Source organism: Globicephala melas, chromosome 2 (assembly GCF_963455315.2).
Source record: "Globicephala melas chromosome 2, mGloMel1.2, whole genome shotgun sequence".
In the NCBI taxonomy this organism is placed as follows: domain Eukaryota; kingdom Metazoa; phylum Chordata; class Mammalia; order Artiodactyla; family Delphinidae; genus Globicephala; species Globicephala melas.
In genome coordinates this window covers 104,164,573-104,192,220 of record NC_083315.2, presented here as the reverse complement: position 1 = coordinate 104,192,220, position 27,648 = coordinate 104,164,573, and the positions used below count along the sequence as shown (strand labels likewise).

Below are 27,648 nucleotides of genomic sequence, written 5' to 3'. Positions count from 1 at the left end.
TGACCCATGACCCACAGGGTTGGGTCTCCCCAAAAAGAACCGAGTGCCTAAGGCTGGCTATATCTAATTCCACAACCTCCAGCCATGGTCAGGCCTTGGGCAGGTAAAATATGGATGCCTTCTGTCTGCCCTGAATCCTTAAGGCTCCACTTGCTCCTGAGTTCTCCAGGGCCCTTGTCCAGAGTAAATGCTTGCCAGGAACATTTGTTAACCAGAGAAGTTGCATGGAGGATTTGCCGTAAGGGGAGAGGGCAGAGAGGCTCTGAGGTGTTTCCACTGCAGTATACACCACATAACAGCAACACTCTGGCTGGCCCAATTCGCCTAGCTGACCACAACACCCTGGGAGTGGGTCTTGGTCTTGCCAGCAGACAAATCACTACCAAGGGCAGGAATGCAGACTGTTGGTTGCTTCACACCTACCCCAGCCACCTCCCCCACCAGCTGAAGCCTATGTGAAAATAGCAAAGCTTGATGGTTCAGAGCCAGGCTTGGAGGTCAGGTCCACACACGCTTGGGCCAGGTACTTACACTATGCGTGCTTCCGCTTCCTCACCTATAAAGAAGTAACAAAAGCAGTACCTATCTCCTTAGGGTTGATGTGAGAATTACGTAAGCTAACCTATATTATGTACCTTCTATACGGTGACTTTTAGACACGTGTTAGCTGTGATCTTAAGGCAGCTGGGGGAGAGCGGAAGCTTAGGACCATGATGTCCTCCTCAGCACCATCTCCCCCGGTCCTCACCATCCCAGGCTTGGCGGTGGAGCTGGGAATCCGGTGGGAGAAGGGAGAGACGCCAGCTTAGAAGGCGGTTGATTGTGGGTTCCTAGAAGGTGAGGACTCCTTCCGTGGCGCCCTGCATACCCAGTGACAATGAACCTGGCCGTGGCCCCCGAGGAACAGCGCTAGCTTCCCTTCGGCACCTCACCGGCACCCCTCCCCCCAACCTGCCCCGGAGGGTGGGACTGCAGAGGCTTCCGTCAAAGAAGGAAGTGGTCCAGGCAGTGTAGAGAAAGCAACCCGGGAAGCGAAATCCGTGCAGTGGCCTGGAGACTGACCCCTCTCCCGGCCCCCAACCCCAGGGCACAGTGGGGCTCACGCGGGAGGCTGGAGATTGAACTGACCAACACGAGCTGAGTCACGGGGCTTGGGGGGTGGGGCGGTGTGGGGAGCCGCGCGGCCTTGGGGCCCTGGCCGGCGGGTGATGAGGCCCCCTCTCTCAGGCACAGCGGTACCTCAGCCCCGCTGGTGCCCATCGAGGAAGTGGAGAACCCCGAGTTCATGGGCAAAGGCGGATTTGGCGCTGTCTTCCGGGCACAGCACAGGACTTGGGGGTTTGGAAGTGGCGGTGAAGATCGTGAACTCGTGAGTGCCCCGAGCCGCTTGGGGGCGGGTGTCTGGTCTGGGAAGCTGGGCGGAGGAGGAGGGGCCTCTGCGTGGCAGGGCCTGAGTGCGGAAGGGAAGGATCTTCCCAGGAGGGAGCTCGGCTCCAACCCGCGCCAGAGTGCCGGCCTGCGATATCCCGGGAGGTGAAGGCCATGGCAAGCCTGTGTAACAATCATGTGCTGCCCCTGCTGGGGGTCACAAAGAAACTGGAGTGGGAGTACGTGTCTGGGCCGGCTCTGGTGACTCAATTCATGGAGAACGTTCCCTGGCGGTGCTGCTACAGCCCCAGTGCCCGAGGCCAGGGCCGCTTCTCTGCCGCCTGCTGCAGGACCTGGTGCTCGGGATGTGCTACCTGCACAGCCAGAACCCCATGCTTCTACACCGGGATCTCAAGCCCCCCAACGTCCTATTGGACTCAGAGCTGCATGCCAAGGTCAGCACATCCATTACGCAGCCCAACCCCTGGATGAGGTCCTGCCCCAGAGCTGCTCCAACCCCACCCACTGGACAGAGGACCTGCTGCAACCCTGTCTTCTGAATACCCTCAGCATCTCCCTCTGGACACAGTGCTGCCCAAGTGTCAAGGCTCATCCAGGAGCTTTAGCCCCTGCCATACCAGGCGATAGAAGCCTTGGCCAACGTGGTCAGTTCCATGGGTCCACCCCACGGGGTCCTCCAAAGACCCGCGGCTGACCTAGTCCAGGAGACTCAGACCTTGACCCAGCCCCATGGAGCGGGGACCCAGACCTCCAACCAGGAGCCTCACTGGTCCTACCATTCCGCTAACCCCCCACACCCCCTTTACAAGGCTGGGACCATAATATCTGCGCAGCCACAGAAGGGCCTGCGCCTTCTGTGGGGGAGAGGAAAGGATTCTGCAGGCTGCTAGGCCCTGTCCATCTCCTATCTCCTCCTTCTTATCTCCTTTTGCAGCTGGAAGATGTGGCCTGTCCACGTTTCTGGGAGTCTCACAGACAGGGGCAGGATCTGGGGAGTCAGGGAGCACCCCAGCTTACTTGGCCCCAGAACTGTTGGCTGATATAAACTGGAAGGCCTCCATGGCCAGTGATGTCTACAGGTAAGGTACTCCAAACACACATCCCCAAGTTCTACACCTCTCTGGGTCCTTCTAAGGGATGGTATATGGAAAGGAGTCTTGTCAGCAGTTGGGTCAGGCCTCAGCTTTATGTCTCCTGCAGCTTCGGGATCCTAATGTGGGCAGTGCTAGCCAGAAGAGAAGCTGAGAGTAAAACTCTAGGCAGACTCTGGGATCCTTCACCTCAGGTGCCCCCTCCCCCAAACCCCCAATCCCCAAGCCCTCCTCTTCCTGTTTACCTGCTCAGACGGCCCTACTCCCTCCTTACATCTCCTACACTCCCTGCCCCTTTCCGTGATGGCTCAGGTGGCCTTCATACTCTGGATGTCTTCTCCTCACACCCACACCCCAGTAGTGGACCGTAAATCACTGCAGCGGGAAGCAGTGTGTGAGAGGCAGATCCGGCCTGCATTGACTGAGCTGCCCCAGTCTGGCCCTGAGATCCTGGCTTGGAAGTACTGAAGGATTTAATGCAGCACTGCTGGAGCCATGAGCCCCAGAAGAGACCCTCCTTCCAAGGTGCGCTGACCACTTAGCTGGCAGTTGAGGTAGGCCTGGATCTGTCAGCAGGGGCTTTTCACTGGAAAAGAAGTTTTGCTCACCTGCCACCCACTCTGCCTTCTCTCCAGAATGCCGACCAAACACCCAGAAAGTCCTCGATCTGGTAAAGAAAGGAGATGTCTGGTAAAAAGATGAATGCTGCAGTCTCCACAGTGAGTGCCCAATGCCCTCACCCCACCTAGGAGCTGGGCAGGATGGCACAACGTGGCTCCCTTGACCACCCAATGACTCCCCACTGACCACTGTTTTCTAGGCCTTGACTGTTGTCCCCAGTGTCCCCGCCCCATCCTTGAGTTCCCAGACAACAGATATGAAGCAAGAGACTCCTCCCTTGGGTTTGCTCTGGCTCTCCCACCTCCATGCCCAGCCAGCTCCCCATCCTTGCAGGTAAAGGAGTTCCTGTCTGAGCACAGGGGCAGCAGCAGGTTGTTGTCTGTCCTCAAGCCAGGCCCGGAAAGTACAGAAATGGATGGCCCTGGGGGAACCACAGGAAGCCATGATTCCATGGTCTCTGAAATGATGAACCTGAATCTGGAGGGGTACCCCAGGTCTGTTCCTGAAAAATGTACAAACCTTCCCGAGAGCATCAGGGCCCAGAGAGGGCAGGTTCAGCCTGCCCTGGACAGCAGAGACCTCTTCAGATTCAACAGCCCAACCTCCTCAAAATCCAGAGACCTTACCTGTCAGAAACCAGAAGCCCAGCCCCACCTCGGCTTGGACCCCAGGTCCTGGACCCCAAGGGTATCAGGTGAGACATTGGTAGGACTAGGGGATGCACTAGGACTCCTGTGAATCCTGTCCCCTTGCTAGGGGAGACTTGGGGCTGAGGGGGTCTGCAGTAGGGGAACAAGGCCCAGGACAGGGGGCCTGAGAGCCCTGTGTTGTTTGCAGGGGGCTGAGAGACGTGACACCAACTGGCCTCCCAGGGCGCCAGGGCCAAATCCAGTACCAGGTACCCACTCCGCACTCCTTCCTCCTTCCTTCCCCCTGCTCAATTCTTCCACAAGTTTCTTCCTCAAGACCAAATATAGATCCAGGGTACTTGGGGAGGGGAATGAGAAAGGGCTAGAGGCCACCTAACCCAACTTTCTCATTTTATAAACGAAGAAACTGACATCCACTGAGGTCACACAGCAAAGCCTGGATTTGCCCCTGAGCCTTCTGACTTTCCCCAACACCAGCTCTGTGAACCCCTGAATTCCATTCCATTGTTGCCATGTATGCCCAGAGGGTTTCCTATCAGAAAAGACCCAAACATCAGAGTCTCAGATGTTAGTTGCCACTCCTCTTGAGCTTCTGCAAACCCAATTCTGAAGGTGCAGCCTGAAGACACACCTTGACCCAGTCACTGGCAGGCCCGGAGACCCCACACTTGCATTTCCCCAGGGTGAACACGAGGTGCCACTGCCTCTCCACCCTGCCGCTCCTCCTCACTTTGAGTCTCGAGAGCGCTTAACCCTCCCACCGTCATCACTTTTTCTCTTAAAGGGCCACGGTTTCCTACCGTACTTCATAGCCAAGGGGTACAGATTGGAAACAACAACCATATGATTATACAAGGAAGAACTGCCTCATCCCTGCAGGGCCTGGCACCTCGGGGCATGGATAGGGGCCCCCAGCACACCCCCCAAGGAACAGGTTCGAAAGAAGGACAGCAAGAACCCGAAGCTGGAGTGGGCCACAGGGCTGGTATCATAATAGCAGGAACCGAAGCAGCTTCTAAACTGCCTCCTGGACTTGAGGCAGCTAGCCTAGACTTTCTCTGAGGGCCGTCAGGCCTGCACCCGAACTGTCTTTGTGGCCCCAGGAGTCAATAAATGTGGTGGAATTTTGACCAAAGCACCACGATGAGGCTAAAGCTTCAGCCAGGGGCGGGAAGGGGCGTGGATGAGAGGCGGGGGAGCTGACATCGAGGGAGGAGAAGGCACTTCCGTGTCTGGCTAGGGCGGGAAGGGGGATGCTGAGGGCTGTAGGTGGGCAGAGTTGTGGCACACAAGGTCAGGGCCCAGCTGGCGGCGGCAGGAAGGAATCCTGGAGGTCTGGCTCCTGGGCAGCTCTAATCTCAGGGCAGAGCACTTCCTGTAGAGCAGGCCCAGACCCCACCCTAAACCAAACCCTGAGGACAGAGGCTGTGGTCCTGCCACCACCTTTTCCCTGGGCTGTGGAGACTTGGCAGTGGAGTCCTGGGGAGGGGGCTCGCCATGGGACTTTGCAGACCCCAGCACATCTCCCTGCATGATGCCCCTAGTCTCTCGTGCGTCAGCCCCCATCCTACCACCTCCTTCCGCCGCGTGCACACGTTGCTTCCGTGGAGGCACTGGAACCCTTTGATTCTCAGCTGCTGTCTGGGAGTGGACAGCGACGGCTGCACAAAGCTACACGCAGATGTGCCCCTCCCCTGGAGCTGGACACCACTGGAGTATGGACCACTCAGATACGGCCACAGCGCTGCCGTCTAGGCTGGGGGAGCAGGGAATGACCGCCTCCCATCCTAACCTAGAACCTAGCCCCCGCGTGGCACCATGTTCTTCTTCCCCGCATCCTTGCCAGCCTTCGCTCCAGCCCACCCTCAGTCTCCCCACATCCAAGGTTCTGAACCCATTTTGACATTTGACGCTTGGCTCAGCCCACCCCACCCCTTGCGTCTCCCCCCGCCGTCCGCATTTCTCTTCCTTGAGGGGGCAGATGTGGGGAGGCTGTGGAGTTAGGAGAGACAATCAGAGTGGGGGAGGAGGCCTGCGGAGTCCGGCTAGGGCACAGGAAGGGCCGGGCTGTCCCACCGGGGAAGTGGGAGGGCGCCGAGGCGCCGGGAGGGAAGTGCCTGTTGCCCGGGGCTCAGAGCTAATAGCCTAGCAGCCAGTGTGACTCCGAAACCTGCCCTGGGGTTAGCCCGTTCAGCTGCGGCAGTGAGTTGGGGGAAAGGAGGTAGCCGGGGCTCCTTTGCTTCAAGCCTGAATCCTGTGCCCCTGGCTTTTGCTAGAGCACCTCTGCAGTCTGGGTTTGAGGAAGGAGAAGCAAAGCATTGAGCAGTCCCTTCACTGCCAACTGGGAGAAGGCAAGGAGGTCACACGGAGTGCCTGGGGGAGGTGGGATAGCGAGGTTGGGAGGTCTGGGCGCAAGTGGCTTGGACCTGGTGAGAACGGCACAGCTGGGGCTAGCTGGGGCCTCAGACAGTAACCCACCCTGGCCCTCCTCAGCCCCAGGGGTCACCCCAAGGCGGTATAGCTCTGGGCAGGGGAGACCATGGCCCGCCTCTTCAGTCCCCGGCCGCCTCCCAGCGAAGACCTCTTCTACGAGACCTACTACAGCCTGAGCCAGCAGTACCCACTGCTGCTGCTGCTGCTGGTGATCGTGCTCGTCGGGCTCCTGGCGCTGCTCGCTGTTGCCTGGGCCAGCGGCAGGGTGAGTGGCGGGGGAGGTGCGGGGAGTGGGGCTCTGGTGCAGGGCGCCTCCTCGGGGACAGCGGGAGGGTCATTGCCTCAGGGGCATTTTCAGGGTTGGGACTTGTGGGTCTTCTTTTGTTTCGGCCACGCCTTGCAGCTTGTGGGATCTTAGTTCCCAACCAGGGATCAAACCCACGGTCCCTGCACTGGAAGCACGGAGTCTTAACCACTGGACACCACCAGGGTAGTCCCACGTGGATCTTCTTTTCGATGTGCTTTCTTGGCTGGGACCCGGGAGACAAGTGCTAGCCCTTGAGGAACTGCAGTGACCCTGCCCAAGTCACTCTGCCTCTCTGGGCCACAGTCTCCGGGTCTACACGAGGAGATAGCTGAGCCCTCGACGCTTCTAATTTCCCTGCAGGTACTGACAGACCTCAGACCTTACAAGCTTCTGTGATCTACTGGTCCTAGAATAAATCCAACACCGGAATTTCCAGTTTTCCGGCGATGGCGGGGGGGGGGGGATTACACTGGGCCCCGTGGGAATCTGCTTCCTGGTTTTCTTTCCCTTTTAGGGGCCGTAGGGCAGTTGTACCCACAGAGTCCCAGAAGACACTTTACATCCCACTCTCATTTAGTTCCAAAATGAACCCGTTTGCAGTTTCTTTTGTGGGGGGAAAGGGGATCTTCAATTCCACTTCTGGAAGTATCCTGCGTCAAGTTTTCTTTTCACATTTCGGAGGCAAGGTGGGAAAACCACTGGATGTGACCAATCCTTGCCCGTCCTCCTCCAAGTCCAGGAAGAGGTGGGGACAAACGGTGGAGACCGGGGAGGGAGTGGGGGGCTTCTACGCCTTGAGGTGATGGTGAGATCCAGCTCCCAGCCAGGCGAGGGAGGTTCTGGGCGCCCCCCTGCCCAAGCTCTGCTTGAGGGAGGGGTGGGGTGGGGTGGGGGGCGGGCGGGGCCTGAAACTCTGAACCTTGGCCCCGGGCAGGGAATCTCCCCAGCAAATTGGCCAGATTTGGATACACTCATGCCTAAGTGCCTTCTGTGAGCTGGAATTCCTCACTTGCTTTGGGATCCCAGGTGGGGGTGGGAGGGGTGCTTTAGTTCCGAGAAAACTTGAGTCTCAGAAAGCTTCTGGATCCACAAATGGCCAATATGAGGTTGGAGCCAGGTCTCCCGGGTAGATGGCCCAAGGTTCAGCCCCCCTGCAGTGTGCCAGTGAGATAGTAGGTTGAATCACAGGAGACTGCTGGCTCTCAGAGCACAGGGAGAGCAGGTCGGTGCTTTGTGACCACCTAGAAGGGTGGGATAGGGAAGGTGGGAGAGAGGGAGACGCAAGAGGGAGGGTATATGGGGATATATGTATGCATATAGCTGACTCACTTTGTTATACAGCAGAAACTAACACACCATTGTAAAGCAGTTATACTCCAACAAAGATGTTAAAAAAGAAAAGAGAGGGAGAAGGCAGCATCTTAAACTCAAAAAAAAAAAAAAACAACAGATTATCAGCAATTTCATGTGGTTCAACCTAATATGAATGGCAAGTGAAGGTGCCCTACCTGCTTTTCTTACTTGGGTTTGAAACAGTTTTCAGAACGGCTCTGAGGGACTGCCCACTCCTCCTCTCCTTGGACAAGCTCCCCAAACTCCACACCCCAATCTTGCCTCATGTACCCCCTCCCCCCCAGGAGCTGGCCTCAGACCCGGGCTTCCTGACCACTATGCTGTGCGGGCTGGGCGGCTTCTCGCTGCTGCTGAGCCTGGCTTCCCGCGAGCAGCGACTGCAGCGCTGGACGCGTCCCCTGTCGGGCCTCGTGTGGGCAGCGCTTCTCGCGCTAGGCCTCGGCTTCCTTTTCACCGGGGGCGTGGTGAGCGCCTGGGACCAGGTGAGGCAGGCCGAGCAGTGGGGAGGGGACTCCCGGGCCTCCGACGCGCACCTAGGCCCCGAGGAGCAGCGCAGCAGTGTAAGTGTGCAACTTCCCGCGCCCGTCTCCCCCAGGTGTCCTTTTTCCTTTTTGTCATCTTCACCGTGTACGCCATGTTGCCCTTGGGCATGCGGGACGCCGCCGCCGCGGGTCTCGCCTCTTCACTCTCACACCTGCTGGTCCTCGGGCTGTATCTTGGGCTTCAGCCGGACTCACAGCCCGCGCTGCTGCCGCAGGTGAGCACGCATGGAGCACAGGCTGCGTCCGAGGCTGGCTCCGCTGGGCGCTACTTGCTACCTCTGGGCATTCACCAACCGTTTGATGAGCTGTGACTCCAAGGCAGGGCGCAACGCTGGGCGCAGGGTACAAACACAGACCCCGACCGTGCCGTCGTGGAGCTGGTACAGAGCGCAGCGCGATGCCTGCAAACGCCAGAAGAGGGCTCTGGGCCCACGGGGAAGGGAGCTCGCCAGGGGACTGGGGTGGTGGGGACAGATGTGGATGACGGAACCAGCACAGAGAATGTAAAAATTGGAGCTTGAGTAATGTCGTGCTGCGGCGCGGGTGGGGATGGTGGAGTAGTATTTCCCAGCAGAGGGAACGTACGTGCCAAGGTTTCTAGACCTAAGAGGCCGTGTTGGTGCAGCAGACAAGAGCCTGCTTGGGGTGGGGGAGGGCGGGGGGAGGAGAAGTGCCCCCTATGGGTCCCACAGTGTGGCACCCGTTGCCTCGAAATACTTCGGTCTCTTAACTGCAGAGTCCTCCTCAGCCCTCTCAGAGACCAATCCAGCTACACACAATAGCCCCCCGACCCCGGGGTCCAGCGCCCTCTGAGGCTGACCCTTCCCCACAGCTGGCGGCAAACGCGGTGTTGTTCCTGTGCGGGAACGTGGCCGGAGCATACCACAAGGCGCTGATGGAGCGCGCGCTGCGCGCCACGTTCCGGGAGGCGCTTAGTTCCCTGCACTCCCGCCGGAGACTCGACACCGAGAAGAAGCACCAGGTCCGCTGGGCCCGGGAGGCCGGGAGGGACCGGGGCTCGGAGGGAGGAGTTGTTTAGATCACACAGCCGGGCTCTGGAAGCTGAATGACTTTGGGAGGGTCGCTTGACCTTCTGTTTCCTCCTTTGTAAAATGTGGCTATCACCCACCTTGGAAGGCCGCTGTGAGGCTCAAGCAAACTGAAGCTTGTGAAAGCGTTTTAGAACGTCGTGATACTAAACAAAGGGCTCTAACTCCGGTATTGGTGCTGGAAGTTCAGTCCCCAAAGGTGATCAGTGCAGGGCAGGGGTGGAGCCAGGCTGTAGGTGGTGGGGAGGACCTGGGCCAGCGCCCTGGGAACACCTCTGGGGCTGGGGAAGTCTGTGGGCTCCTAAGGGTTTGGGGGGGCTGAGGCTCCTGGTTTTAGGGGTAGGAGTGTTGGTGCTTATAGTCACCTCCCCCAGGAACACCTTCTCTTGTCCATCCTTCCTGCCTACCTGGCCCGAGAGATGAAGGCGGAGATCATGGCACGGCTGCAGGCTGGACAGGGGTCACGGCCAGAGAGCACCAACAACTTCCACAGCCTCTATGTCAAGAGGCACCAGGGAGTGAGGTATAAGGAAGGATGGCAGATGGGAGGGAACGTGGGCTGAGACCCCAGCCCCACTGACGCAGTCTGCTCTGCCCAGCGTGCTGTATGCTGACATCGTGGGCTTCACGCGGCTGGCCAGTGAGTGCTCCCCTAAGGAGTTGGTGCTCATGCTAAACGAGCTCTTTGGCAAGTTCGACCAGATCGCCAAGGTCAGAGGGGGCTTCCTTCCCCACCTTCAAACTCCCCACCCTGGAGAGCCCCTTCCGAGGGAAAATTCTGCCTTATAAGATCCCAGTCCCACTTCCAAGTCCATGTGGGCTCCCAGATACCCCACTGCAGGTAGGAAACCCTCTCAAATCTCCCCAGGTATGGAACTGCTCACTGCACACCTCAAACCTGGAGAGACCTTTCAACATCCTCACAGATGCCCCAACCACAACACCCCCAAACAGGCTCTGAGCCCCAGCATAGGTGTCTCTGGACACTGCAAGCAAATCTAGATAGATTTTTCTGATGTGCTAACACTAGGAGGCCCTTCCAAGGGAAACCTCTGCCCTCTGCATCCTCAGCCCAGCTACCTTCTCAGTCCCCAGGGATGCCCCTAAGCAACTTAATCTTGGGTGTCCCCCCAAAAAAACCCTCAATCCTGAGGTGACTTTCATATGCTCAAATCTGGATACACGCTACACATGCCAAAGATGGAGAGAGCCACAGACATCCCAACCTTTCAGAAGCCCTTCTGAGAAAGACACCCACCTAGGAGACCTCAGCCAGCCCCGTATCAAGTTAAGAGAGTCCCTAGATCTGACCTAGACAATCCCAACCTCAGAAGTTCTTCAGGAATACCACATTTGCTCCCACTTTTCCCCAACTCCCTCCTGCCTCCTTTGATCACTAACCAGGTGACCCCCTCCCCCTGTACACCCTTCCCCCAGGAGCATGAATGCATGCGGATCAAGATCCTGGGAGACTGTTACTACTGTGTCTCCGGGCTGCCGCTCTCGCTGCCAGACCACGCCATCAACTGCGTGCGCATGGGGCTGGACATGTGCCGGGCCATCAGGTCAGCTCGGGTGGGCAGGATGGATGTGGGGTGGGGGCGGGAAGGGTAGTGGAAGTCATCCCGGAGAGAGGGAGGGGTGCTGCATGGGTAGGGCTGAAGGCAGCACTCCCACTGTTCTCCACACACTCTGCTCAGGAAACTTCGGGCAGCCACCGGCGTGGATATCAACATGCGTGTGGGTGTGCACTCGGGCAGCGTGCTCTGCGGGGTCATCGGGCTGCAGAAGTGGCAGTATGATGTCTGGTCCCATGACGTCACTCTGGCCAACCACATGGAGGCGAGTGGAGTGCCAGGGTGAGAGCTGGGGCTCCAGCAGGCTATAGCCAGAGCCCAGTCAGGCCTCCCACATGCCTGGTTTTCATAGTTCTTTAAAGTGGGCACGTTCCCAAGTGGGGCTCAGAGAGATCCTGGGGTACAGGGAGGGGAGCTGGGAGACACCTCCTGTAGCACAGGGCCTTGCTTGAAGTCAGACCTCCAGGAATGATCCTTGAAAGAAATGAGAGATTTGGAAGCCCTCCCTTCTGATTCCCACTGCCCCCTCCTTCCAGACGAGTACATATCACAGGGGCTACGCTGGCACTGCTGGCAGGGGCTTATGCTGTGGAGGATGCAGCCATGGAACACGGGGACCCATACCTTCGGGAGCTAGGGGAGCCGACCTACCTTGTCATCGATCCCCGGGTAAGAGCCCAGCCTGGACCCCATGGGCTGGCCCACGGGCCTGATCTCTTCCATGCCAGAGACTGAGCTCCTATGTCCTCGTGGGGGAGGGGACACAAGCCTTTAAGGGGTGTGGGGAGAATGGGGAAGGGTCTGTGATCTTGACTCTCAGCCCTCATGTGCCCCAGGCTGAGGAGGAGGACGAGAAGGGCACTGCAGGCAGGTTGCTGTCCTCTCTTGAGGGCCCCAAGATGCGTCCGTCACTGCTGATGACCCGCTACCTGGAGTCCTGGGGTGCGGCCAAGCCTTTCGCCCACCTGAGCCACGTGGAGAGCCCCGTGTCCACCTCCACCCCTCTCCCGGTACGTGCACCTCCTTCACGAGCCCAGCACTCACGTAAACCCACCCCCACTGCCCGCTTCCAGCCCCTCCCGCCCCCACCACTAGTGAGTCACTTGACGTCACAAGGTCCCGAACTTTCTGCTCACCCTAGTTACTGGTTCAGGACCTTCCTTGCCCTTCTTTCCAGAGAAAGGGCAAAGATGACTGCCCTCTGAGCTCAGCTCAGAGACGACCCAAGATCCCACAGACACTATGTCCCTTGCTACCCAGCCTCTACTCAGGAAGGCCCCTTCCCCTGGTACCCTACTTCCTCCTCACTCTGAGGCCAGTGGTGCACACCTATTCCCACCAGGAAGTGTCTCTGTTTAGCTCAGTCCTGCGACTGCATGCTCTCTTCTTCAGTCCCCTCTGGGACTGGGAAAGCGGGGCCAATCGCTTGTTGCTCCTACTCTCCAACACTTGTACACAGATAAAATGAGGTGACAGTGAAAATCTCTCATGGCCTTGAAGAAGGAAATCACCATGAGTGGGCGGGAGGGGGGAGGGAGAGAGGGGAGCCGGCCTACCCCTCCTCTGGGGTAAGTTAGAGCAGGGCCAGTTATTGGCTGACATATACATAGCACTTCAAGGGAGTCAGTGATTCACCAGCTGCCGGAGGAGCCTGGATCTCCTCCACCAGCCGACTCTTGAGGTTGGTACTTGATGACAACGGCCAGAACCCCCTCATGCAGGCACCCAGGCCATGTCCCTAAAGGCTTGCCCTGGGATTACATTCCTCAGCCCGTTCTCCTCCATTTCACCCGATCTGCCCAAAACCTGTTCAGCATTCCCAACCACCTATCCACAGATCTTCCCAGGATCTTCCCTACTAGGTAGACCAGCTTGAATCTATGGGGTGACTACAGAGTACCCTTTCTGTGTCCCATCCCACTCCTCTCCCATCCAGCAGGAAAGCAGGCCAGAGATCAGTGCACAGTGGGGAGCGGGGAGGGGGTGGACCTTGGCAGCAGTGGCTCAGCGGCTGAGTGCATGGGGAAGGGGAGCTGTCAGAGGGCTAAGCTGGCAGGATGGAGAGGAAGGAAGAGCCCAAGACCCAGCTGACTGTTGCAGGATGAGACCTCCCAGTGGGGGTGGGGTAGAAAGGGGTTTGCCGGGAGCCCAGGGGCTGTAAGACAATATTGGGTACAATCCCCGAGGTGGGGAAGCCCCCCAGAACCCATGCCAGAACTCCCCAACCCCCCACTGGCATGCAGGCTAAGAAGTTCAGGGCAGAGTGGGAATCCCTTGCTCTAAGGTATCTCCTGAGGCAGGACCTCACCAGCCCAGAGACTCCCTTCTCAGCCCCTGATATCCCAGGGTCTCATTCAGATGTTAGGAATCCTGAGACTCACACTTAGCCTACTATTAAACAAGGCAGAACTTTGGGGTGGTGGGGTGCTATTTGTGTGGTGGCTACCATCCATCCATTCCTTCCTTCCTTCCTTCTTTCCACAATCTTTGAGCACCTACTATGTTGCAGGCACTAGGTTAGTTCTTGAGAAGACAGAAATGAATAAGATGTTTTCCCTGCCTTCAGATAACTTATAGGCATGAGGCCGGGGATGGCGGCGCAGGTAGGTAGTCTGATAAAAGTGAGGACCAGGCATAGCTGCATAGATGGCCCCGTGCCTAGAACATACCTCTCAGTTGCTCTCCGTCTCTCCCTCTCTGCTCCTCTCACGTACACAAGGTTTTGGTTTGGGGGATGAGGTGGCCCCCTGTGACCCTGCTTCCTTCACATGAGCCAGGCGAGTGGGGAAGGACGGTCACCACACATCTTCACCCCCTTCCTTGGCGCTTGTCTTCACCTGCTCGCGTGCTCCTTCTCACATCTCTGCACACACTGCGTATTCCTTTCGGTGCAGAAGAGAGTGACTGTAACCAGGTTTGTTTCTCTTCCTCTTTCCCTTTCTTCTCCATTTTCGTTTCCCTCTCTCACCACCTCCCAGCTCAGCCTGACCATCACGAAAGGGCAGAGGAGATTCAGAGTGTTTTGCATTGCCATTCCAGTTTCAACCAACAGGGATTTTGGGGCATGGGGTGATGGGCAAGTCATTGCCTTTGGAATCTGTTGCAGTCCTTAGGGAAGATGAGACAAGGAATCAACAGCCACTCATGCCTACAGAGGATCCAGGGTTGCCTCCTAAGTGATAGAAACTATGAGGAAATCAGAGACTCTGGGAGTCCGAAGAGTCAGGAGGGAGCTTGAAGAAGTAAATATGGTTCGAACCTTCCCTTGCGGGTAGGTGGGATTTGGTAGAGATAGAGATGGAGATGGAGGTAGAAATGGAGATATACAGGGAGAGATAGAGATAGAGAGAGAGAGTTCATTAGAGGCAAGGGAAGCAGCCAGGTCAAATGCTCAAGTGAAGGCCGGGTGTAGGTAATGGAATGCCTCACTGCAGAGAGGCTCCACCATGGTGGAGGACGCTCACCATCTTCCATCTTCCCCCATCCCTGTGTTCTCCCTGCAGTCAAGGCCGGGCGTAGGTAATGGAATGCCTCACTGCAGAGAGGCTCCACCATGGTGGAGGACGCTCACCATCTTCCATCTTCCCCCATCCCTGTGTTCTCCCTGCAGGAGAAGGCCCTGTCTTCCTTCAGCCCCCAGTGGAGCCTGGACCGGTGAGGAGGCTTGAACAACTTTGACAGTGGGGCTGTCCCAGTGACCTGCCTCCATCCTCCCTGGGGGGGCTTCTCCTGCTTTGCCCAGATGCTTTTGAGGATCTCCCTGGTGACAGGCTGGGCTCTCACTGTGCAGGAGCCGTACCCCCCGGGGACTAGATGATGAACTAGACACCGGGGATGCCAAGTTCTTCCAAGTCATCGAACAGCTCAACTCTCAGAAGTACGGAGAGCAGGAGAGGGCTGGGAGGGCTGGAGGCCTGGGCTCATGTGGTAGAGGAGGGGTGGTAGGACCTGGAAGGAAGGGAGAGCCTTCCCAGCTCTAGCCCTTCGACTCACCGGACCACGCCCTCCTCCCTGCCCCTTCCTCTTCCGGGCTTACTGCCCCCACCCTCCACCAGACAGTGGAAACAGTCAGAGGACTTCAACCCATGGACACTGTACTTCCGAGAGAAGGAGATGGAGAAAGAGGTAGACTGGGGGGATGTCACCATAGGACTTCCCAACACCTTGGGGAGGGAGCAGGCCCTGTGGTCCCACCTCCCCTGCCCAGGTCTGCCCAGTTTGTGACCCTGGTGGGTGAAGGGCTCATACCCATCTATTGAATTACTGGGTGGTGATGGGAGGGAGGAGGGCAGCTCCTTGGGGAACAGGTAGAGGCTACCTGGGGCGGAACTGGAGGGGGGACAGTGCGGCTGGGGACCCACTCCTTGCCTGGGACTGACGCCTTCAAGGTGATGGGCAGCACTGGTGCCCGGTCTCCACCGACCCCCTCCCTTCCAGTATCGGCTCTCTGCACTCCCCGCCTTCAAATACTATGCCGCCTGCACCTTCCTGGTTTTTTTCTCCAACTTCATTATCCAGATGCTGGTGACAAACAGGTGAGGGACCCCCAGGCAAGGGAAGCCCTGATTCTCAAGAACAGAACCCCTGGCTCTTCCAGACCCCTGGCCCACACTTTCTTCCCTTGCCCACTTCCCCTCGGCTCAGGGCACTGAGCCACAGAGGAAATGGAAACATGTGGTCTGGGGAACTGGTCATCGTAGCCCCCATCTTCCTATCTTACATCCCGTGGACTTTCTGTGTACCCCAAGCATTTTCACATACCCGTCTTTCAATTCTAGCAACAGTCCCATGAAGGAGGTTTTGTTCCCATTGAGAAGTCCAAATCTCACAGCAAATGAGCTTAGAGAGTAGGTCCTCACTCCCAGTTCACTGCTAGGAGGGGTGAGGACTCATTCAAAACTCAGCCAGATGAAAGAGCTTTGGCCTGAAAGCGCAGAGACCAGTCTGATGCAGCCTCGGCCACTCCTGTGAGTCCCCTGTCCCCTTCCAGTATTGTCCCTACATTATCCCAGTACTGTCCTTGACCCCTCAGCTTTCCCAGATCATCAGCATGTAATGCCTTTCATCAGCCTAGACCTCATTGACAGCCGGTTCAGATCCCCAGGACCACTTTTCCCCATGTCTCCCAACCAGACTGAACGGCACCCTCCCAGCGCACAGATAACCTCTTGGTTCTTAAAGGCCTCGCTCTTGTCTCTCTTTAGGCCCCCAGCTCTGACCATCACCTATAGCATCACCTTCCTCCTCTTCTTCCTCCTCCTCTTCGTCTGCTTCTCAGAGCACCTGACGGTGAGGTGGGCTTGGGGGCAGAGTGGCGAGCTGGGGCCCTGACCACGACTTAGCCTGCAGTGGGTGCCCCAGCCCCACGGCTAAGACTCCCATGCTCCTTCCACAGAAGTGTGTCTTGAAAGGCCCCAAGATGCTGCACTGGCTGCCCACACTGTCTGTCCTAGTGGCCACACGGCCCGGACTGCGAGTTGCCCTGGGCACCGCTACCATCCTGCTCGTCTTCTCCATGGCCATTACCAGCCTGGTGAGAGAGAGGGGGCCCTATGCACCCCCATTAGGGCATGCCGGACCTGCCAGAGGCTGAAAGAGGACCCCTGGATTTGGGGGGACTGCTGGACTAAAGCCAGGGGATGCTGGAAATGTTGGACAAGTATAAAAGAAAATTATAGTCGCCCACGACCGACCACCTGGGCATAATCATTGTTAATAACACTTTGGTGGATATCCTTCCTATCTTTTTTCTATGTATGCAGACCTTCCTTCCTTACCTTACTCACTATGATTTTGTAAGCTGAGTTTGGCTGATTTTTCAGAACTTAGCATCGTTCCTAGAATTCTATCCCTGAAAAGCACCTTAGGAATCATCCCCCATCCAAGTTACAGAAGCAGAAGCTGGGGCCCAGAGAGGTTAAGTGGCTGGCAAAAGATCACACAGTGGATCCATGACAGACTAGAGCTCAGGACACCCACTCCCCCAATCCCTGCCCCCCCCCGCCCCCGCCAGCGAGGACCCCAGCGCTGAGGCTCCCTCACCAACCAGAGATAGCAGGCTCCGCCCCTTTGGAGGAGTCTGGCCACGACTCATCCCTGGGTCAGCTGCAACCCGGCACAAGCCGCCACTGTGCCCAAGGAGCTGCCTGCCCGCCTCAGCTCCTTGTCTCCTTCTGCAGGTCTTCTTACCGGCAGCATCAAACTGCCCTTTCCGGGCTCCCAATGTGTCCTTCACGGCTTCCAACCTCTCCTGGGAGCTCCCTGGGTCCCTGCCTCTCATCAGCGTCCCCGTGAGTATCCCTCACAGCCCTGGATCTCCTCCTCCAGAGCCTTCCTCCGCCCCTCCCCCACTCCTTAGTTGAAGAGCACTTCATCCCGTGGACCGGGACAGATATAAGTCACACTTGGTGTGTGTGTGTGGCCGACACCCTCTACCCTCCTGATAGGACTGGACCCTGGGAGGGGCAGGACAGGAGCCCTGGGGCGGCCCCCGCCCCCGCCCCTGCCCGAGGGACATGCCCCACCTCCTGACCGCCTTGCCCGGGCCCCCAGTACTCCGTGCACTGCTGCGTGCTGGGGTTCCTCTCCTGCTCCCTCTTCCTGCACATGAGCTTCGAGCTGAAGCTGCTGCTGCTGCTGCTGTGGCTGGCAGCCTGCTGCTCCCTCTTCCTGCACTCCCACGCCTGGCTGTCTGACTGTCTCATCGCCCGCCTCTATCTGGGTGCCTTGGACTCCAGGTGCGCACGGCCGCTGCACAGTGGGGCACGGGCTGCGATGGGACAGAGCAGGAGTGTTTTCATCTCTTTGTCTGAACCACCCACAGGGCAAAAGGAGAGGGAGGCCGAGGGCTACGTGGGCACGGGTGCGGGAGGCGGCGGGGAGAGGCCATCGAGAAGGGGCAAGGCAAAGGGAAGCCCTGATGTGTAGCCTCCTCAGGCCAGGGGTGCTGAAGGAGCCTAAACTGATGGGAGCAATCTCCTTCTTCATCTTCTTCTTCACCCTCCTGGTCCTGGCTCGGCAGGTAAGTCTCCCAGCTCAGCCCTTCAGGGCCTCCCTAGGAAGGGTGAGGTGGAGCCCCCATATGTGTGACTTCATCTTCCCCTTATTCTCTTACTGCCTTTCCCTTATTCTCACCTCTCCAGGGTGGAGCCCAAATGGTGTGTCCATTAGAAGCTTCTAAGTGAACCTTCCTGCTCCCTTTCTTTCTCCTTCACTCCCCGAGGGGAGCACCCTCAAATTCTCCCCTCCCCTCCTCCCTCCCACCCCAATCTAGGAGAATTCATGCTTAAGAAAAAATCTGCTGCCACTACTGTCCTCGCTAGTTTGAATCTAGATTCAAGGCAGTCTCCCCAGGGATAGTTGCACCTTAAGCCTTTTCTCTAAACTGGGGGTGTGGGATGGTTTTAAGCGTCACGGAGTGAGGGGTGGACACTCAGGAGCTGGGGCTCCCCCTGTACTGTCTCTTCCCATGGCCCCCTGGTGACCCTCCCCAGAATGAGTATTACTGCCGCCTGGACTTCCTGTGGAAGAAAAAGCTGAGGCAAGAGCAGGAGGAGACAGAGACGATGGAAAACCTGACTCGGCTGCTCTTGGAGAATGTGCTCCCCGCGCACGTAGCCCCCCAGTTCATCGGCCAGAATCGGCGCAACGAGGTGACTCCCCACCCCCAGCTCCTGAGCCCCAGACGATGAAAGTCTTGTCTTGGCCCATCCTCTCTGGACTCCTGTACCATGGGTTGGGTGGCTGCCCGAGCCCCGGTGCCTGTCAGGTGCCTCCGTTTTCACAAGAGCTTAGGCTCTGTCTTTGGCGAGCACGGAATCTCCGGCTCCCAGGTTCTTACTTGGAAGGAGTGTCCTCTCTAACGGCCACTCTCTCCACTTCAGAAGCCTCATCGCGTGTCGATGGGAACTGTGTGAAGGACACAGTCCACCCATCTCTCTAGCCCTGCATTATCCAGTATGGTAGCCGTTAGCCTTGTGTGGCCATTTAAATTTAAATTAATGAAAATAGAAAATTCACTTCCTCGGTCACACTGGCCACATTTCAAGTGTTCGACAGCTTCTCGTGGCTAGTGGCCGCCATATTGGGCGACACATATAATAGGCGTTTCCACCACCACAGAAACTTCGGTTGAATGATCCTGCTCTAGATCCTCAGATATCTTGCTACAGTCAGAGGATCAGAGGTCACTCACATATCCGCACCATCTTCTCTGTACCACCACCACCTCGCACTGTCTGCTGTGGAAACGCTCTTGGCCTGTATCAAGAGGGTGTTAAAAGAAATGCCTCAGGGGCTATGTCGCAGCCTTGTGCCTCACCACATGCTCTCTGCTCTCGAGATCAGTAGTAGCTCTGCTTCTCCTGGTTTCTTCTCTTATAGACACTGGAAATCTGGTAACTGATCCTGTTTCTGTCTTCTCGTTGGCTACTAGAAAGCTCAGAGCCAGAATCTGGGATTAATGAGATTCCCCCTTTCCCTACCATTGCTCTTTTTTTTTTTTGAGTTTGAACAAAAATCCTTTTCTCAAAGCTCTGGAGGTTATTATTGCTTCATTTTATCTTCCAAACTGTAGCTATCTTTGTAAGATGACTTAACTGACTTAACACTTTTCAGCAATAAGATAGGATATACAGATAATTCCCATGGACATGATCCCAGTTCCAAAAGAGACTCCCTTCACGTTGCTGTGAGGTGATCTTGACTCTGAACCTCTGTCTCTCCTGGAATTGCAATGAGACCCAATCTTTAACTCTTGAGTCACATCCCTGGGGTAACCTGGCCCTACCTCTCTCGTTCCTTCCCGATCCTTCTTAAACCAAGGCGGTGGAGTGTGGACACAGGGAGGAGGACCCATGTAGACCCAGAAGGGGGAAGAATGTGGCATAGCCCCTTACCCCAACCTCTTGCCCCCCCAGGACCTCTACCACCAGTCCTACGAGTGTGTTTGTGTCCTCTTCGCCTCAGTCCCAGACTTCAAGGAGTTTTACTCTGAATCCAGCATCAACCATGAGGGGCTAGAGTGTCTGCGGCTGCTCAATGAGATAATTGCTGATTTTGATGAGGTGACAACTTGAAAGGTCCCCCCAGACCCTATGACCTGGATTCTAGAATTTCCCACCAGTCCCTCCTTCCACTTCGCTCTCCCGGCCATGAGGCCCATCCTCCCTCCCCAGTCCTCCTGCTTCTCCTCTGATCCCCCAGCTCTGCCCTCCCCAGCAACTCTGCCCACTACCAACTCTCCTCCTGCCACCATCCCTGACCCCACAACTGGTCCTTTAGCTTCCAAAATCCTGGGGCTGGGCTTCTGGGAGAGAGCAAGAGAGACTGGGGACACAGCCTCCTTTCCGTACAGCTGCTCTCCAAGCCCAAGTTCAGTGGGGTGGAGAAAATCAAAACTATCTGCAGCACCTACATGGCAGCTACAGGCTTGAACGCCACCTCTGGACAGGACGCACAGCAGGTACAGCGTCCCTTCATTTCGTACTGACCCTCGTCCGGGCTCTCATTGGTGGGCCCATAAGTGGGTCTTATCCCTGTGACCTCATTGATCCATCCTGGTGGGCCGGCCTTTTGCCAGGATGCCGAGCAAAGCTGCAGCCACCTTGGCACCATGGTAGAGTTTGCCGTGGCCCTTGGGTCTAAGCTGGACGTCATCAACAAGCACTCATTCAACAACTTCCGCTTGCGTGTGGGTGAGGACCCTCCTTTGCTGGGACAATCTGGGACCTCCTCCTCACTTTCCCAAGCTCTCCCTCTCCCGAATCCTTTGTTAGCTGCTCCCCAGCTCACCCCGGGAGCCCCCTCCAGACTCACCCCTTGGGATGGAGCATGAAGCTGCTGGGCCAGAAGCTATGAGATCCATCCAATTCTCTCCCTAGGCCGCAGTCCTCCAGCCCCTCCTCCTTTCCTCCAAGGCCCCTAGGCCCTTCACCCTAGTTCCTTGAGCTGCATCTTCCCCTCCGCTTCCTCGAAATCCCCCCCTCAGGGCCCCTCTTTACCGTACCTCTTGTCAGGGTTAAACCATGGACCTGTAGTGGCCGGAGTGATTGGTGCCCAGAAACCACAATATGACATCTGGGGCAACACGGTGAACGTGGCCAGCCGAATGGAGAGTACAGGCGTCCTGGGCAAGATCCAAGTGAGCGAGCCACATTGGAGGCATGGGGGCGGGGCGATAGGTAGGGCCACTTCCACATTCCCTCACCCCTCCTCCAATCGCAGGTGACCGAAGAAACAGCCTGCGCCCTGCAGTCCTTAGGCTACACCTGCTACAGCCGGGGCATCATCAAGGTCAAAGGCAAAGGGCAGCTCTGCACCTACTTCCTGAACACAGATTTGACACGAACTGGACCTCCCTCGGGCACCCTAGGCTGAGAACCCCACCCCCTCCTCCCACCTATAAGATCCTCAATAAAGATACTCTGGTATGTCTGGGTTAGAATTGATGTCAGAAGCTACTAGCGTATCTGGGGAGCATCTTCTCCTCGCCTCTCAGTAGTATGGCTTCTTCTCAGGCCAAACTGAGTGTTTGTGTGTGTGCAAGTGTGAGCATGAGTGTGTTAAAAAGGAGTGATTCTTTCTCACAAGCTCAGCAAGACGACTGCCTCAGCCTTCCTGCCTGCCTGCCAACATGATTCCAATGTTTTGTACCCTTGGAAGCAGAAAGGATTTTATCCACATGACTCAAAACAAAAACTTGTCCTTTCCTGTTCCCCATCCACAAATACTGGAAAGAATCTCCAGTAAAATGTCATTTGATCTTTATTCATTCAACAAACACTAAATAAGCACCTGTTATGTGCTTACTATGTAGCATGGGCGGGAGGCCTGGGAAATAATCTATTAGGTCCCTCGCTGTTTTGGCTGCTGTTCTCAAACGGACCCACCATGCTTTCTAGCAAGGACCTGTAGACAGTTTGAGGGTCTCCTGTTCTCAGGTCCCTCGATTCCCCCCTGCTTCCTTTTGCATCCTTCTGCACAGTTGCCGATATTACGTGGGTCTTGAAGCATCCAGGGCTCATTCCCACTTGCTCATACTTTGGGGTCCATGGGAGATATCTGGACACCCTAAGTTTGTTGCAGATGTTGCACGTGGATTTGGGGCTTTTCTCCTAGTTGTCTTTCTTTTTTTGTAGGAGATATTCAAAAAGTACACTGCCGCTACCATCTTCTATTTTTTTTTAAATGAATATCGTATATTTTTATTTTATTTATTTATTTATTTTTAATTTTTGGCTGCATTGGGTCTTCAGTGCTGCGCGCGGGCTTTCTCTAGTTGTGGCGAGCGGGGGCTACTCTTTGTTGCAGTGCGCGGGCTTCTCATTGCGGTGGCTTCTCGTGGAGCACGGGCTCTAGGCACACAGGCATCAGTACGTGTGGCACATGGGCTCAGTAGTTGTGGCTCGCGGGCTGTAGAGCGCAGGCTCAGTAGTTGTGGCACACGGGCTTAGTTGCTCTGCAGCATGTGGGATCTTCCTGGACCAGGGCTCGAACCCGTATCCCCTGCATTGGCAGGCGGATTCTTAACCACTGAGCCACCAGGGAAGCCCCTACCATCTTCTTAAAACGCTGTCGGAACAGAGCCAGTCCCAGACTCTCCAAGGCAACGGTCATCCCTAGGAAAGAATGACTCAACCTTCTCACTTCTGCAAATCTTCATTTCCTAAGGGTGACCACATCACAGAGGGCCCTCAGCTCTAGCCTGCACCAGAGCATTTTAGGGGTTGGCAGAATGCTGATGTGCAGAATTCTAGGGAATAAGATCTGATGACTTGGTTCTCAAGTGAGGCCTCCTTGGGAGACACAGGGAAGGAAAGCAATCCCCTAGGACACCTCCCACTGAGAGGACAAAGATTACTGGTAGGAAGTTGGAGTCCTGCTAATAAAGATACCCATCACAGCCTTCAGGGCAGACACCTCACAGCAGTGCTAAGTGTTCTCAGAAGGTTCGCTAAGTCAGGGAGTGAAGGTCCGCTGAGTCGGGGAGTCTGGAGTGGTGAGCCCACGTGGGTGGTCTTCCTTGGCCAGCTCCTTCAGGGGTCTGCAGCCCTGTGTTGTTCTCAGTATGATCTCCAGACCACCTGCCTCAGAGGCAGGGAGGGAAGAAGGTCTGATTTCTATGTCTGTGTCTCTTCCAAAGCTGAAAATCATGGGAAACTAATGGATGTGCCTCTCAGCTGTTGAGAAGGACACCCATAAGGGCAACCAGGAGCACCCCAGTCCGCCATAATACACATGCCCCACACACAGGGTTGACCCAATTTCAGACTTCAGTTTTCATTGCAAAGCTGCCCGTGGGGGCCAGGCTCCCACTCTGCCCTGACTTGCCCTTCCCCTCCCTCTCTTCCGCTCCACCCGCCACCTGGGTAAGAGGAGGTTGAAGAATTGGGTCAGGCCAGCGTGGGCGTATTCCCCCAGGAGGAAAGCGAGCAGCCTTCCGCTGCCACCACCCCGCAGGCCTAGCTGACTTCGCTTCGCTCGAGAGGGTTGGTGGAGGCAGTGAGGCTCTCGGCGGGGCCAGGTTCGGGAGAGGCGGGGGCACCCCTCACCGTCTGGGCCAGGGTGCCCCCGCGGCGGCTGCTGGACGCCTCGGAGCCGGTGCCCTCCAACAGCTTGGCGACGAAGGCCGTGCCAGCCGAGCGCTGCAGGCCGCCGGCAGCGCATGCGTACAGCACGGGGTTCACGCTGCTGCTCAGGAAGGCCAGCCTTCTGAGCGCTTGCGGGTCAGGTGCAGCCGCTGACTCTCAGGCCGGGACCCCAATGTCTTGCCCGCCAGCGCTCGGACCCGCTCGGCCAGGTTCACCACGTGGTAGGGCAGCCAGAAGGCAGCGAAGACCAGGATGATAAAGGCCAGCAGGCGGCCGGTGCAGCGGCTGCGGCGGAAGCGCCGAACACGCAGCTGGCGCCGGATGTCGGAGTAGCTGGCCACCACGGCCAGGAAGGGCAGCAGGAAGCCGGTGACCACCTCGAAGAACAGATGGAAAGCCCTAAGTGCTTCGCTGGGGTACTTCGGGAAGCAGACCAGGCTCCTGTTGTCCGGACCCAACGTCACTTTGCGGTACAAGTTGACGGGTGTGGCCAGCAGGACAGACACCACCCAGATGCCTGCTAGCGCCCGCCAGGCAACTGTCTTGGTGCGAGTTTCTGGGACACAGAGGGGAGGGCCACCACCAGCGAGCGGTCCAGGCTCATGGCCGTGATAAGCAGGACGCTGGCATACATGCTGGCTCCGCAGACATAGTGGAACAGGCGGCAGCCAGCCAGTCCAAAAGTCCAGGTGCCTTGGGCCGTGTGGTAGAGGAAAAAGGGGGCAGTGAGCAATATGGCCAAGTCGGCCAGGGCCAAGTGTAGCACCAGCAAGGCAGTGACAGAGCGCTTCCGCATCTCTACCAGGATGCTCCACGCCACAAAGCTGTTGCCGGGCAGCCCCACAGCCAGTGCTACTGACAGTACGATGATAACCAGCAGAGAGATGAACGTGACACCTGGTGACGAGGGTGCTTCAGGAGATGTAGTGTTCGTGGCCATTGCAAGGACCTGGAGAGCGAGGGCGGACACGCACATGAGGGAAGGGACAAGGGTTTCCTGACACCCTGGACACACCTAGCCTGCGTATTCTACTCTGTCTCCAAGGTCAGCAGCAGCAGATGCACCTCCGCAGTATACTGCCCTCATCACTGCCAACTGACCTGTCTTAAGGGGATCTGGCTGAGTAGAAAGACTTAATTTCCTAACTGGGCCACAGGGCCCCTTCCTGCCCACAGACCCAATTGCAAAATATATAGCAACAGCAGAAGCAGTATTTCCAGAGCCTTCAGCCTCCTTCCCTCAGGAGACCCTGAAACCCAGAACCAAAGTGGGGACTTTCCTTACCAATGCCGCACCCCTCAAAAGGCTAGCTCCTTTTCCCCCCGCCAGGCACTCAGTCCTTCAGTCCCACTGACTTCTTCCAACCACCTACCCACTCGCCCCAGAGATTCCCGGGGCCCATCAAGAATAACAGGGATGGGAAGGATTTCGTGGATAGGAGACAAGACTAAGTCCTCCCAAGTCATTTTACCACTGGTCAGGCTTTCTTTGGAAATTCCTTTGGACCTCGTCTTATGGCTTCACCCCCCCCCACTCCCCTACTCCCAGGAAACTTACTTAAGGCTTTGCCGAGCACTGGTTGGAAGCTGGTGTCAATCCCAGGGTGAGAACAGAGTGGTGTAGCCTATCCCCAGGTCTGTCCCAGTGCCAGGGGCCTGGCCTGGGGTCCAGGTTCTATCAGCTAAGTCAGCCAGAGAGGAAGTACCACAGAGCAGGGGAGGGAGAAGACACATCTTCCTGAGGGTGGGGTGAGAACTCCTACCCCCTCCCTTCACTAGATGAGGTGGAATTTTCCTCATGTTCCGGAAGAGCCCAGCTGGGAGGACGACTCCTCAGGGGTGGGGCGAGAAGAGAAGAGCCCCGGAAGGGGCAGTGAGAGAGGAAAGAGGGGTGAGGGGGTGAGTAGGCTGGGGTGTGGCCTCAGATGCAGGTCTAGACTGAAGCATTGAACAGAGTCATAAACTGCGTCATACAGGAGAAGGAGGGAAGGAAGCCAGAGAGGGGAAATGGACTCAGATTGAGAGGTCAGAACGTTGGATACCTTTATATTTTCTGTGAGCGATGTCGATTTTTCGATTAATAGGAAGTATAGGTTGACGCTGTGGCTAGGTTCTGGGTTTGGGTCAGGTGACGTCAAAGAGGACGGCATTGTGTGTTTGGCTTGAATTCAAGCCATGACCAGGATTTGGGGGAGAGGACCCTCTTCCAGCACCCCATTCCTCCGCTCGGTTAAAAGAACTAGTTCCATTCTAGGTCAATCTCCAATCTCTTTGGGAGAAGCCAAAGTCCAAATGGTCTCTCTAGTATCACACAGAATGACAATTTCTTCCCCTTCCCGAACCACTTGCCTTGTGTTTGCCCATGTGGCTGCGCTGCCACATGAATTTGGACCCAGGATCTGGGCACTGGGCAAGGAAGTCAGCACCACCTCTTTCCGACCTTCCCACAGCTGACTGTTCTGTCCCACCTTAGACACACAGAGAAAGCAGAGGTGAGCACAGGGGAGCAGGCATGAGGGAGTGAGGGCAGCGATGCCTTATGCCTGCCCTGCCAAGGGGGGAAACCAGGAGGCTGGAAAGGGAAACAGCCCCCAGAAGGGTCACTCTTCCGGCTCCCTGGAAGGAGGACAGTCTCGTCTTCTTGAACTCTCCTGCGAAGCTAAGAACCAAAAAGTCTTATCTTCCATCTGACCATGAGCCTTTCTGCTTCCCTTCCAACTCTGCCTCTTCTCAGGAAAGATGCACAGTGTAATGGTGGTCATTGAGGTCCCTTATCCTCTGTAGTGCCCCTACCTTTCCTGCTGTGGGAAAAGCCAGAGCAGAGTTGACCCAGCAGTTATCAGGCAGAGGACACGGCGAAAAGAAATGGGCTGAAACCGCAGCAAGAACTGAAGACAGAGTTGAGGAAGGGCTTTCTGACCACAGAGGGTGTGTGAGAAGGGGAGTGTGTAACAGAAGTTGGGGAGCCTCTGCCCCGGTGCGCAAGGACAGGAAGAAGCCCATGAAGTTGGTGTTTGGGGATAGAAGCTTCCGGCTCAGAGCTCCAGGGTCAACCAGAGGTCCCTTCTGACAGGAACTGGGATGTCTTTGCCCCCTCTCCCAAACTGCTCCCCACCTCCGTTTCTCTCAATGGCCTGTCTTCCTCTGCCCTAGACTAGACACTCTAGGCATACTCTCCGTCCCCCAGGTCCGGAGCTCCATCCCAACCCTGATGTGACCCTGAGAACTGGATTTCCTTTGCTGTCTCTCTTGGCCTCTGCCTGGGTGGTGTGAACAGTCACTAAAGCAGAACCAGGGTGATGGTTAGGGTGACCTCTCAGGTAAGTTTGCCAGAGACTGAGGGGGCTGGGACAAGAGACTCAGTGCTAAAACTGAGAAAGTCTTGGGCAAACGGGGATGGGTTGGTCACCACGGTGACCACACGTGTGTGCACACGGACATCCCTTAAAAAGGACCCCATCCTACATCCCCAAACTCAAAAGTGTCAGGAGCCAGAAAAATTTTGAGACCTAGAGATAGAAAGATTCCAAAAGATGGGGGCTGAGAAGTACTGGGGGAGATGAGGAAGAGCTAGCAGTCTTGGGGGGAGTCAAGACTTGGCAGAGAGGAAAAAGAGAGAGAGGAGAAGTGGTACCTCCCTGAAAAATTCCTCCTGTCTTCCAGATATCCACACCACTCCCCATACCCCTCAACCCCAGCCCCCAGAGGGTCCCTGCGTGAGTGAACGCCTGTTCCCGGGCTCCTTTTTGAGTCAGGTGACCTTTGCAGGGAGAGTTAGATTCAAAGAAGGTACGTCTCAGATTCCCACGGCCCCTCCCCCACTGTACCAACCACAAGACAGACAAGAAAACTTTCCTTTCAAACCCCACAGATTGACTTTCCCCTTCCACAGCCAGTTTCCTCTCCACTCGGCTCTAACAGACCCCAAAGAATGGATCCCATCACCACCCCTCATCCAAGCACTCATACCTTTCCTTCCTCTTTCTCTCTTTATTTCCAGAGCGGTTCTATGGGTTGGCTAGGGGGAACCAGGCCACCTGGGCTGG

General features: G+C 56.6%; 3 protein-coding genes across 23 annotated transcripts; 2 read left to right on the top strand and 1 right to left on the bottom strand.

Annotated features, from left to right (window-relative positions):
* The first annotated feature begins 710 nt into the window (after positions 1 to 710).
* Positions 711 to 4,881, top strand: RIPK3 (receptor interacting serine/threonine kinase 3). Its single transcript, XM_060293483.1, is given in 10 exon segments — positions 711 to 781; positions 1,228 to 1,336; positions 1,338 to 1,373; positions 1,510 to 1,648; positions 1,651 to 1,827; positions 2,324 to 2,468; positions 2,590 to 2,650; positions 2,652 to 2,674; positions 3,939 to 3,999; positions 4,855 to 4,881. Coding segments are annotated over 10 exon segments (849 nt in total).
* Positions 2,584 to 21,443, top strand: ADCY4 (adenylate cyclase 4). Of its 21 annotated transcripts, none has more exons than XM_060294667.1 (31): positions 2,584 to 2,674; positions 2,839 to 3,005; positions 3,116 to 3,199; positions 3,719 to 3,795; positions 3,939 to 3,999; positions 6,245 to 6,449; positions 8,129 to 8,326; positions 8,440 to 8,601; positions 9,219 to 9,368; positions 9,810 to 9,958; positions 10,035 to 10,146; positions 10,873 to 11,000; positions 11,136 to 11,294; positions 11,549 to 11,681; positions 11,849 to 12,022; positions 13,732 to 13,926; positions 14,623 to 14,666; positions 14,803 to 14,889; positions 15,068 to 15,137; positions 15,450 to 15,547; positions 16,217 to 16,301; positions 16,408 to 16,545; positions 17,192 to 17,302; positions 17,565 to 17,749; positions 17,940 to 18,033; positions 18,506 to 18,664; positions 19,931 to 20,077; positions 20,368 to 20,475; positions 20,593 to 20,707; positions 21,029 to 21,153; positions 21,237 to 21,443. In XM_060294667.1, the coding sequence occupies exons 6-31, from the start codon at positions 6,291 to 6,293 to the stop codon at positions 21,387 to 21,389; spliced, it is 3,438 nt and encodes a 1,145-aa protein (XP_060150650.1). In that variant the 5' UTR covers positions 2,584 to 2,674; positions 2,839 to 3,005; positions 3,116 to 3,199; positions 3,719 to 3,795; positions 3,939 to 3,999; positions 6,245 to 6,290; the 3' UTR covers positions 21,390 to 21,443. The 21 variants fall into 21 exon arrangements, 18 of the variants coding, with proteins under 18 accessions (XP_060150650.1, XP_060150646.1, XP_060150644.1 ...); XM_060294663.1 differs by having other exon boundaries at positions 3,435 to 3,795; XM_060294661.1 differs by having other exon boundaries at positions 3,301 to 3,795.
* A 2,030-nt stretch (positions 21,444 to 23,473) lies between these two features.
* LTB4R (leukotriene B4 receptor) lies at positions 23,474 to 24,542 on the bottom strand. Its single transcript, XM_030854669.2, is given in 3 exon segments — positions 23,474 to 23,733; positions 23,736 to 24,155; positions 24,158 to 24,542. Coding segments are annotated over 3 exon segments (1,065 nt in total).
* Positions 24,543 to 27,648: the final 3,106 nt, after the last annotated feature.